The sequence below is a fragment of the Anoplolepis gracilipes genome, chromosome 6, assembly GCF_047496725.1.
Source record: "Anoplolepis gracilipes chromosome 6, ASM4749672v1, whole genome shotgun sequence".
NCBI lineage: Eukaryota > Metazoa > Arthropoda > Insecta > Hymenoptera > Formicidae > Anoplolepis > Anoplolepis gracilipes.
Genome location: NC_132975.1, coordinates 7,722,894 through 7,735,824, shown reverse-complemented (window position 1 = coordinate 7,735,824; position 12,931 = coordinate 7,722,894). Strand labels below are relative to the sequence as shown.

The 12,931-nt window shown below is 30.8% G+C and overlaps 2 protein-coding genes and 1 long non-coding RNA gene across 7 annotated transcripts in view; 1 reads left to right on the top strand and 2 right to left on the bottom strand.

Moving 5' to 3' along the window:
• The window catches only part of Hr3 (nuclear hormone receptor 3 ROR-beta), a 190,000-nt gene that overhangs the window by 127,575 nt on the left and 49,494 nt on the right, over nt 1-12,931 (bottom strand). The gene's annotated exons all lie outside the window — the stretch shown is intronic.
• Qvr (glycosylphosphatidylinositol-anchored protein quiver) lies at nt 1,991-11,263 on the bottom strand. 3 transcript variants are annotated; one of them, XM_072895132.1, is made up of 5 exons: nt 10,876-11,263; nt 9,543-9,666; nt 7,399-7,446; nt 5,515-5,664; nt 1,991-5,123 (listed from the first exon to the last, which is right to left on the bottom strand). In XM_072895132.1, exons 2-5 carry the CDS (start codon nt 9,583-9,585, stop codon nt 4,867-4,869), a joined length of 498 nt encoding a protein of 165 aa, XP_072751233.1. In that variant the 5' UTR covers nt 9,586-9,666; nt 10,876-11,263; the 3' UTR covers nt 1,991-4,866. The 3 variants fall into 3 exon arrangements, with proteins under 3 accessions (XP_072751233.1, XP_072751234.1, XP_072751236.1); XM_072895133.1 differs by having other exon boundaries at nt 5,515-5,661; nt 10,876-11,261; XM_072895135.1 differs by lacking the exon at nt 7,399-7,446 and having other exon boundaries at nt 5,515-5,661; nt 10,876-11,261.
• Nucleotides 6,969-8,713, top strand: LOC140667318 (uncharacterized). Its single transcript, XR_012046982.1, has 2 exons — nt 6,969-7,088; nt 7,207-8,713. It is a non-coding gene; the product is annotated as an uncharacterized lncRNA (long non-coding RNA).

Sequence of the window (12,931 nt, the reverse complement as noted above, 5' to 3'; positions counted from 1 at the left end):
AAAATTGCTAGTCAGAGATAATTGGCTGAATTCTGAATTTATTCCAAAAATATTTTAAAATATGTATATATGTATATACATTTCAGGAAATATTTTGTATTTTTACTAGTGTATTACGATTTAGAATTGTACGAGAAAGAATTAATAAACTAGAGATAACTATATTTAACTGACTTAATTAAAAACTCAATTTAACTTAGCTCTTCTTTTATAAACTATAATCACATAGTCTTTCACTTTATAATAAAGAGTATGACGTGAGTAGTGACATTTTTGTCTCTACATAGATATATTTAAAGATATAAATGAGCTTTAAAAGCTCATGAAAGAAAATGAGCTTTTTTTTTAAATATCGCGATCATTTTTTTTTAAATCAAAGAAACCCATTCTCATAAGAAAGTGACAACATCAATTTATGAGATACCTGTTAAAAAATCGAGTACAGTTCAACTCGAACAGTTTCCTCGCGCTTATGTCTGACATAAGAACAAGGCGCGTCAGATTGGAAAATTAAAGGATGCTGGATGAAATAGATTGAAGGAACAGAGGAAACTCAAGGAATTAGAGGTGCGATAAAAGAGCGGCATAGATCGCGATAGAAACGTGAACGGGTAGCCTCGCAGCCGCGCGTGCGACAATGAACAAATGACGCGACACGAGCCGCATGGCTTGCCAGAGAAACGTCGGTCTGCTCGCCATCGGTCAAGCAAGCACCGAAGCTTATTTGGCAAGAGGCTCCGCTTCGAAAGCCTCTCTGTGAGGACATGCGCGTTCAGCTTGGCCGTGCCAGTGGCGAGCGATTCCGTCGATCGACGGTTGCATTCGGCAGAGACGACGATTGCATCATCATCGAGTGACAATCGATGACATATAAATTTTTTACACTCACTCTTGTATTTTTTAACGGTGAAAAAACACTACTTGTATCCCCCCCGTTAAAAAATCAAATTATTTCACCAATACATTTCATATTGTCGGCACAAATACTATAGAGAGCTAAGAGAAATTTTATATTATATAAATTTTTTATTTATATAAATTTTATTTAATGTGTATAACCGATGTGTACTAAATTCAAATGTCACGAGTCAATGATTCAACAGTTTTCCTTGCTGAATGATTGAAATCTGATCGAGTGAGATTAAGGAACTGAATAATGATTATTATCAGAAGCGACAAGCTCGTTAACAGCGGCACAAACGAAGCTGAAGGCCCACGTTGTGCTTTGCTTTTCGTCTGTTTTGCGTTGCATTAGTCGGGGTGGAAGGTATCGTGGGTTATTTATAGTTGTTATAGTTGTTATAACTGTTATTTTTGTTAATGCTGTTATTGTTCTTGTTGTTATTGCATTCGGACAAGTCATGGGTGGAAAGAAACAGCAGCATGCTCGATCCTTTTGAATCCGTATAAGCGTGGAAAAATTTTAAAGCGCTTCCAAATTTCATTGATTGCGTGTATACAACACGCATATAATTCGTTAATGTATATATAATAACATTTAAAAATTGAACGTGTATGTATAAAAACGCTGTTCGCTTTCAACCAGTGACTGTGGAAGTGGAATATTCGTTCACACGCAAGAATAATAACGATAGGGTCATGCAGTCTCATGCAAGGTGTTGCTGTACGGCTATTTGAAAGTCGAACGCCAAAGCTGTCTCCTGCATATTAGATCACAGTTAAATATAAGCTGTAAAATATGAGATATTTTATCTGAAATAGTAATTAGAAACAGTTATTTAAAACAATCAAGTTGAAATATTTTATAAAGCACATTACGTATTCTACAGATATATATAAAAAATGTTTTTATATAAGAAAGAGGAATATTTACTTAGAAAAAATCAATTTACATATATAGTGGGATTTGAAAATTTTTTTTCTCCTGATCTCTATTTTCTTCATTCTTTCCCAAAAATATATGATTATATACTTACATATATAAGACATTTTATATTAATCTTTACTGCGTGGAGATATAATAGATTTATGATTAGAGATTTATATTAAAGATTTTGCGATTAAAAGTAAAATTTTCTGCGTTGACTTTCCATAATTCGTACAGACTGTGAACGCTACAATCCATGCACTCAACTTCATTTTCGTCTATGACGCGATTTTTCTTCTAATTGTAAATTAAAACTTCGTCACTATATTGATTTATTATGCCCTTAAGTGCGCCCGTTTTCAGAAAATGTTTAGAAAATTTTCGTATATATATTGTTAGATTATTTTCATTTTTTAAGTTTTCACACTCTTCAAGTTCTCAAATTCTAAAAGAATTTTAAATTTAAGTTTTATATTCTTAAAACAATTCTCTTTAGAATTAAAACTCTTCATGATCTTCAAAATTAAAGTAAAGAGTTTTGAGTAACGGTATTGAAATTTTAATCTGTTCTGTTTGATCTTTATATGTCGATGATTTATAGATAAATTTTCTAAGATTTTTTTTAGACAGAAAATGTTTTTTGATAAGACTTTATTAGTTTCGAAAAACGTGCGCATAAGTATATTTAGATAATTTCCGGGATTCAAAAACGTCATCCTCGCTGCTCGTTCCGGTTGGTTCTTTCTGCATCTGTTGGTGCTGTCTGTTGGATGTGCATGCTGCAACCATGCCATCTAAAGTAGTCTTTCTATAATACAAGCTCGCCTTCTATCATAAACTCAATGCCTTCTTCACTTCGAGTATGAGAATGTCTTATCAGAATAACGAATGGACAAGGTATCTACAAGAAAATTGCGCTTGAAGAATGAAGATAACGAAAAAAGAGTGCATAGGTAAAGATTCAGGCTAAGTGAATAAAAAGAGTGATAAAGAGAGTAAAAGTGAGAGAACGAGAGAGAAAGAGAGAGAAAGACGGTGTGAAGAACAGTGAGTGAGAGTTGTGATTGAGTGGAATCAAGGAAGCGTTTAGCTAAATTCATTAAATTTGCTTGACGAATGAACGCCGTTTTTCTCTACAATATTATTGGTATTATCATAATAATTATTTAAAGATAAACATGCAATACTAAGTTTACTAAATAGAGTTGTAGAAAATAACGCATATAAAAAGCGATAAATATAAATGCGCAAAAGTATAATTCTGGAAGATGTCTTTTCAATTTCTCTCTGTTATACGTAAAATTTTAATTATTATCTTGAAGAATTATTTGCTTTTCAATATCTTTATACATTATTTGCATTATTGCATGAAAAAATTCGTAAATTTTAAATTAATAAAACTTAACTCGTTTATTTAATTTTATTTCAAAATTAATAATTGTTTAGTATTCTCATAAAAATGCAAATATTTGTCACAAATTATACGTATTATATACAGACCGGCGTCCATATGTCGTGCAATTTACTGTGCTTTTCAACAAGTTCTCGCATCGTACGAAACTCGACCAGTCGCGTCGAACATTGTCGCATTAGAATGAGAGAAACGACACAGTGAGGTGCATCTTCGTGAGAAAAAACCGGAAACTAGAGTATCCACATTGGTTTTTCTCTTTGTAGTACTATTAGGGTAAACGGTTAATCCATCATCGATCTTCCCAGACGACGGTTGAGTACATGCAACGACAACGCCGAGGAAGGAGTTCAATTTCAGCGAATATTGATAATAATCATAACAATTTCATTCCATTTTACTTGTTGATTTATAAATGGAACGTTCTTTTTTAACTCTAAAATTGGTGCAAAACTGCATGATACATTATGAGCTAATATAATATATAAAGCACCAAGTATTAAATATAAATCTTACCAAGTTATATAAAAGTTAGGTAAATAACTCGAAATAATTTGTAATGCTATAAGTCAGAAAACTATTATCAAAATTGAAAATGCTTCTCTTATTAATTATTATATAATAATTATAACTACATATAAAATTATTATGTTATGTAGTTTAAATGCATCATTCAAACAGATTACGATATTTAATATTCAATATATAGATGTATATATATATATATATATATATATATATATATATATATATATAAACATTTATTTTATATATTTTTTCTTTTTTTAGTAAAATTCCTTCCTCAGAGCTTATCACGAATGCAAAGATGCTAGCCGTGCTTGCTCGAAGAGCAACTAAAGAACTCGAACTCGTGTCAAAATCGTCAGAGAAATCGATTGGACAATCGGGATGATTGCTACACAAGAAACGCTTAGATATTCTCGATGCTATCTAAGGCCAGTGATCGGAACGAACGATGTACACAGATTGTGTGCAACTTTCGCAGTAGAAAAAAAATGTAATTTTGTTTCTGTTAGTCATTATAGAATTAAACATTACAATTATATAACGTGATCAAGTTTCACAGAATGCAAATTAATACTAGCTCTTTTTCAGCTTTCTTCAGCTTCTTTTTCTCAAGTATAAAATTAATTTAATTATAATGCATAATAAAATCTCTTATAAGAATAGATGAATAAATATTATTTTTACGAAGAAAGATCTCTACTATCCATATATATATGTATATTTCTTTGCAACGTTCAATATATCAAGCTCATCCGCATTTTCTGTTATGCATCTACTATCTATCATAAGATATGCAACTTTGATAAAATTTTTATATCATAGAAATATACTTTATATTTCTACACGCGCACGATGGATCGATGACGCGCGTTTGAAAGAGGCACAAAATCAATGACAACTACAACGACACGTCGATCGTCCATCGGTTTTTACTTTCTTTCAACTACTTCTTTCTTTTACATCTAGAAGGGATTTAACCTTCAAGATCGAAGCCAGCTCGATCGTTCGTTCCGACGAGTGGTCGTGTTGTCGACTCGCTAGAATCTCTACGAAGGATATGATGGACGCCACTGCGATGGGTGGATCGAGTTAATTAGTGTTATACGACGTGATCATTGCAACGTTCTACAAAGCAAGCTGAGGCTCCTAAGACGGCCGAGCGTAGAACAAGGATGATCGACAGGATCAGCAGGAGTACGGGATTCGAGCGCGAGGTCGGGGGTACACGATTGCACATATCCTCCTCACAGAAGCACATGTGACCAGTGCCGGTACTTTCCATCATGCACACGTGGTCCACCATGAATAAGTTTATTTGTAGCTGCGAGGTGCAGGTTCTCCTCACGCTCTCATACGCTGCAAGTAAAAGAAAACGATAAGCAGCAATTAAATTCCTGCGACCTTATAAAGTGGTTGATTCCACATAATCATACATATCTATATAATTTATAATATAATAAAAGATATAATACATATTTCATAGTAAAACTTATAATACTAATTACATATTTACTATAATAAATAAATATATATATATATATTTCTTATATTAAATTAAATTTTAATTAAATAGATTTAAAGAGGAAAATTTAAGCAAAATAAATTTGACAAATATATATATGTGTATATTTATCAAATTTTTTTTGCTTAAATTTTCCTCTTCAATCTAATCAATTAAAAATTAATCTAATATAAAAATTTATATTCTTTCTAGAATAAATATTTTATAGTAAAGTTAAATACTTACGTGATTTCGCGTTGCGGACCATTTTCACGCAGCATCCGTTGCAAGTCATCAGGGGTGGTTGATCCCTGGGTAGTGCAGTGTAATTGAAAGGATCCTTGCACCTGAGATCCGTCCATGAATCGCACTCGTAACAGTAAATGGAGCGAGCTGCTAGAATATAGATATGATATATAATTCTAGGATAAATATTCACACAAGATCAGCCCTTTCAGAAGTCAATGACCTTGACATATGTTGTCACTGTCCTAAGTAACGTTCAAAGGGTTTTAGCTGTTGCTCGTTGTTTGTTAAAAAGTTATAAACAAAAAATGTTTCATTTCGAAATGCCATAATTATTGTATTTGTTACTTTATATCTTGATATATATTTTAAATATTTTCATAACACACACACACGGGGGGGTGCAAGGGGGGGGCCTTCGGCCCTCCCTCCTGCATCCGCCCCGTCCACCTCGCTTTGCGTGGAAAATTGCAACCCATGTGAACTTTGCTTTGTCTTACAACGTACATGCGAAGCGAGGTAGACGGGGAGGGCCGAAGGTCCCCCCTTGCACCCCCCCTCCCCGTGTGTGTGTGTGTTATGAAAATATTCCTTTGCTTATATTTATATTATTGCACGCGAATAAAAATGAAAATTATTAGTACTATTGCACATGTACATATGTAGAAAAATTATAATATTTCAAATTCGCATATCTCAGAAACTAAACGAGACCGCCAATTAAGTTATTAGGAAAAAATTGACATATATCAAGGTCAACATCATCGGCGAGATGTGACTTTTTCTAGATATTTACCTAAAATAATACTGTCCGAGACATTTTAACAAGATTAAACTTATTGTTCTTTAAAAGAGTTAATAATATTTACTGCAGTATGTAGTGAAATATTTATTACAATATTATATATGAAGTAGTGTCCAAAAAATAAAAATATTTTATAAGATTTTTTCTGTTCATAACTTTTTAACAAACAACGAGCGACGGCTAAAACCTTTTGAATGTTACTCGGGGTGATGACCTTTTGAACATATGTCAAGATCATTAAGTTCTGTAAAGGCTGACCTTATGTGAATATTTACCTCCTTATTTTGGCTTCGTGTTGCTTAGTATTAAATGTGATTTTTTTTTATATTATATTTATAACAAATATATTTGTAAAATAGAATATATATTAATTATGACAATAAAATATATATTATAAATGTTTTAACGCTAAACAAGCGGTTATAATAGACCAAAATATAAAAAAATGAAAAAAGAAATTAAGCTAATAAATTTGAAATCAAATACGTAAGATAGGAATTATTCATTTAAATTACTCAATCTCGATTTGTTATTTTAGTCATGCTGATTGAGATATCTAGAAACTAAGAGATTAGAGATTTTTACTTCGCGAACATATCGCTTTCCACGTGCACATCTTCTCATGTAAGATTTTTTGCATCAACAAGCGCCCGCGCGTGCGTGAACTCTAAACAACAAATATCAGGCACCGTTTGCTTTTCACAGCACAAAGAAGCGCGAGTGCTTCGGTGACGTGGCTGTGTGCTCGATGAGACTGGACGAGAATAGGGTAAAACCATGTCAATTGACACTTGTAATTTTATTTCTGATTTGACAACTCAACGTCCGATTGTTGACATAATGACAGATTTTTCGTAATAAGCGAATTCCCCACGTTTCTCGTCCAGTTCAGGGCGAAAGCGGACTCGGCCGATTAATTTCCGGCAAAGAACGCTTCTGCCCCGGCCCCAGAGGATGATCCTGGGAGTGAATACTCTGACGAGAGTCACTTGGCCGCGGACGCATCGAGCTTCATCGAGTCCCTAACGATTCCGACGACACGGGCACATCGAGGAGAGTAAGCTGGTTTAATCACTCACTCTGGCACTCCGCACGACAGACGTTGGCAACCGCGAGTACAATTGCCGCTGAAAACGAAAGATCGGTTACTGCAATTTAGGCAATGTACGTAAGCAACGTGTATTCGCAGGTTAGGTTACTAGTTTAAGTAACTTGATGTGTATGTGTGTATATGAATCTGATAATACAAGCGATAGTACTAGCGCTATTATACAGCCGGGCTACGGTGGCTGCAACTATCACTACAACTGCCTCTATAGCGCGGCTCTAGCGTATTGATATTAATGATGTTGGAGACTGCTGACGGTTGCGCTAGCTAATAATGCTATCACTCGATTGATCAAAAAGGAATCGTGCGGCAGACACGTCCAGATTTGTCGAATCGTTGTAGTTGCTAGACTTCTTATTCTTATAGAAGTTAATGTATGATAAAATATTTCTCTTAAGGAAGTGCTTGATAATCGAGAATGTAAAATATAATATATAGCGTAGGATATGGATTATAGTATGTACATGGGTATGGAATATGGCATATACATGGTGCATATAGGAACGCAAATAGAATACACAAAGCATACAGTATATAGAACAAAATATACAAGAGTAAATGACGTAATATCTGCTGTAATCTAAAAATTAAACTCGATTGCATTCTTGGCTGATCATAAAAGAACTTTGAAAAACACATATTATTTTATATGCTTATCTAGATTGAAAAAATGACAGATAGAGATTATAATAATATACACATAATTTATAATACATGATATGTCTGAATATACTTTAATAAAAATTACATAATATGTATAATGATAACATATATTTAGAACGATTTAGAACATTTATAATACATAATATATGTCTCAATATACTTTAATTAAAGTTACATAATATATATAATGGTAATATATACATATAGAACGATGTGTAGGTAGTAATTAAACTTTAAAATTTTATATTTTCTTACATACTTTTAATATTGTAATATGCGAAGGTGTAAAAGGGCAAAGAATTAAAAACTTCTGCAGAATACGTGTAAGAATTATTTAAGTCCGTGAAGAAGATTGCATTTTACTCATGGCTTGCTGCGTAGAACATGAACTCATGTTTATAAGCGTATTATATAGCAAATATTGTAAGAGGTAAGTGAACTAAATCGATATTCTTATATGCTTGAATGGCATGTTTTGGTGTTTGTTATGCGGCAGGCGTATAGAATTCGGTGTAATTTATGGGAAAGTTTCTCGTGTGTAATAGCATAAAATATCAAATAAAAAATGTAATAGATGTGCGGAATAAGCAAGTATAAAAAGACACACAAAATTAATAAAACAATATTAAAATAAATTTTAAAAAGATAAAATATATTATACATATATAGTAATATATTTTGCAGGTTTCTTCATATTGAATGATAAGATATTCACTCAAAAATATTACTAAACAAGAAAATTTGGAGATGTCTGACACACTTTTCTGAAAATAAACCTCCGCATTTGATTGAAATCTAAAGAATTCATATTCAATATATTTATTTCAATATAAAATTTATAAATTCAGAAAATCTATTTTCTTAACATAATTATTTTTAAATGACTAATTAAAAAACAATATAATGTTGACATATATCTATTTTTTTATATTCGCAGTCCTTTAGATTTTTTCAAGTGCGGAATTTTTTCATGGATGTTACGTACGTGTCCACGTACCTAGCAGCACGGAGGCAGCGGCCGTACGCGTGTTGATTAATCGAATACGTAATAACATTTACACGATCTAAACTCGTAACAAGAGTTATAGCAATTGCAAATAAAAAGTTGTACACATTTATAAAATTAAACTTTTCCAGAATTACCGATGTACGTCTCGATGTATAATTAATTGTCATTATTCATACTTTGTTAACTTAAAATTTGCACTAAAAAAATATCTCCTGCACTTTACTATATAATTTAATATTTTATGTATACTATTTTTTAGTCTTAAATTCCAAGCAAACGAATTATTGTATGTTGTTTTCCAATTTTTCAAGCCATAGAAACTAGACATTAAATATGCTTAAATATTTGCGCAAGTGAAAAGCTTATTTTAATGCTATCTTCCTCAGAAATATATAGAAAAATCTTTCAGTATTAAATGGAAAGCTCGTAAAAGACGCACTTACCCACTATCAAGTGATTTGTCCACATCCTGTCCTTACACATCATCTAGCTTTGTGTCACATCGAGACTTTCTCAAGCATCGAACAATGCTCGAGCTGATTCGGCCATATATTTCAGACAATTTTGCTGAAATTACGCAAATCAATCTTATAATAATAAAATTCAGGTTTCTAAAAACAGATCTCTCTTAAAGATTCGTAGATCTAGCTTTGTGTTTGAGTATCATTTATAATAAATATTTTTCATTGATTTTATTCTAAGCTTTTGAGATAATAATAATTGAAATTATAAAGAGAATAGCTATATGAAATAGTTACTTTATTTATTTGTTAAAATATTTCTTTCGGGTTATTTTTTTCCATTAGTAAAAAATAATTTGTCTTTTTTAATATATATATATATATATATAACTATTAAATTAATTTATTATTATAGGTGTGTATTTATTATATGTACATATGTGTATGAATATGTGTCCATTAAATAAAAATTGATTTACGAAAGTTTCTTTAAAATAACACTTTTTAAATTAGTTGATTAACTTCTTATTATTTTTGTATCTTCTTTGTCTTGTATGCTAACGCATGTAAATTTAAAAATTGTTGTAACATGAAACTTAATTTAAGGCACTTAATAGCTAAATGAGATAACAACGCACTAAATCGTTTAAGTAGTCACGATGCTCACCAATATGGAAATTCACGATAATTATATAGATAATAGTAAATTATTTTATGCAAAATATATTTAAGCATTAAAAAATATTTACATTTAAGTTGCAATATCAATTAAGGTAAATTACATATGAAATAAATACACTATTTGTCCAAATAAATTGACAATTTTATGATATTAAATATTGTAATCATAAATTTGGAATAAAAGAGTTATTGCCTCTGTAAAAAACACGTGAATTAAAAAAGAATTAATAGAAATTAAATCAAATAATATAATTCTTTTATAAAAATTAACAAGTATTTTAGAATAAATTTTCTTTCATACCATGTTAAGTATTTGCCTATTTTTTTATTCTAAGGCAAAAAATTTAAAAATTATTTTTTTAATCACTTCGAAACACAGATTTCACAGATATAAAGTTCTATATATAATTTCTTCAATCTTTACGTTATTTATATGTAACGTTATCTTGTATCATTTTATATTAATAATAACAGATAAAAAAATGTTTAGTTAATTATATTCAGTGAAATATATGTGGTTAAAGCTACACAAAATCAAAATACTGTATTGTGAAAAGTTTTGCGTTATTTGTTATTCAACAATTATAATTAAGGCAAATTTCTAATGCATTTGTAGACTTAAATTTGCACATACTTTTTCTTCTTTGCACCACTGGATCCAAAAGCTTCAATTTTTTCGTAGCAAACACTGATATCCTTTTTTTTTAAGATGTTTCGAACACCAAGTCTATTTTCTTTTGCTTGTCATCCCTCGCAATCTCGGATTCGATTGTCGACCCTGCAACGATATCTGGCACCCTTCTGCGCCTACACACTCTCTGCAAGCTCGGACACTTCAGCGTGTCTATCGACGAAGTCTACATCACCGATGCACGGCGACAGCGAAATGAGCCTAACGAGGGCACAATGCAGCACGATGCAGTTTCGTGAGATGCTACGGTGCGACTACGCGGCCGCGATTATACCGTAAAAGCGAGCTACACAGATGCTTTCAGGGAACTGACAAGCGCGCGAGTCGACGCGCCGATTAAAGCGCGGATTCAGGTCGATCAATATGACGAAGTCGCCAGTCCATGCCACGTGCTCACATTGCGGCAACTATACCGACGAAGCTACTGCTGTTAGACAAAGAATGATGGCATAATAGCTTTCGCTGATACAATGAATTCAACATGAAGTTCGGAAAATAGAAGTCGTAAAAGTTTTTGCTCAACTATAAGATTGAAGTGAGACTAATGAAGGAAAATGTCAGGATTATATGTAATTCTGTATAGACGAAGGTAAGCGGGTCGGTCCATTGAGAATGGCGCTTGCGCATTCTGCGGCATAGATTTCCAGAAAAAAATGAGAGAATTAAGAATTCTAAAGTAAGTAAGATAGATATAAATGGTAAATAAAAAATGAAACAATATAGAAAGTAGAATAATCTGCTGTACAGAAATATAATAAAAATAATGTGTCAAGTTTACATTTCTATTATACAATTCATAATTTTTTTTTTATTTAAATCGATTTAAGTCATTATATTTTTTGACAAAATTCTAACGCTGTATAGAAGAAAATCTTTGAAAGAAATATTTAAATAATGGTTTAAAAAGCTTTTACATAAAATGAAAAAGTCTTAGATTTTTATTTTTATTTTATCGTAGTTGTAACAATAGTTTCCTTCTTTTCTTGAAAGTTCTAAATAACTTTTTAAAAATGATTACAATCTCGAAATAATATAATAATAATATGGAAAACAAAAATGTAAAAATTCTCGTTTTAGAATTTAGAATAAAGTTTACTTGCATTTTTGTTGTGTAAAATGTACGATATGCTTTAATCAAATTAGCTTCACGAAAAACTTTAATGTAAAAAAAAAAATTACATTATTAATCTATTCCATTTGATAAGACAAATATTGATAGTTTACTATCGATTATTTGCATAATTGTGACGTCAGTATGTTGGTCAGATAATTACTATTACCAGTTATATAACTTATTTTCAAGCAAATTATATCAAATGATGTTATAATTTGTTAGGCAGTTATTATTGTCAGTTAATATTTCAAAGTTAAATAAGTTTTTTGTAAACAGTTACGTCAAATGACATAATCATTCCATCTATAGTTCATATAGATATATTTGTTTCTAAAGGAGAATCAACGTTAATTGTGCAGTTGATTGTTAAATAGAAAACTGTAATTCTTAAATTAAGATTTTGCATACAATTAGATAATATGCAGAAGTAAAAATACATTGAAATACTTAATAAAATACTTATACAATATATGTATATAAAAACATACAATAATATTCTGTAAATAATATTTGCTTAAATAATGTTGTTTTTTTTTCGTAAAATATCCTGACAATTTTCAACTCTTTCGCATTTGTATTGTATTGACTGTTAAAGTAATTATAATTATAATATTGGTTGTAACAAATATTAATACTATGAAGAATGGAAGTGCTAAAATATCTGTAATATAGTTATTATTTTGCAATTACATGTATTTTAAATGATTGAGAGGAGAAAGTTGATAATAAGTCTTTTTGAAATGTACGTCATCAAAATAAAAAACAATAATGCATTTTGAATATATAAATATCTTAGAAAACAATTTTTTAAATTATAATATTATTTTGCATTAACACATGTTTTACTTACTTTAATTTTTTTAATTTCTAAAACTTGTAAAATTT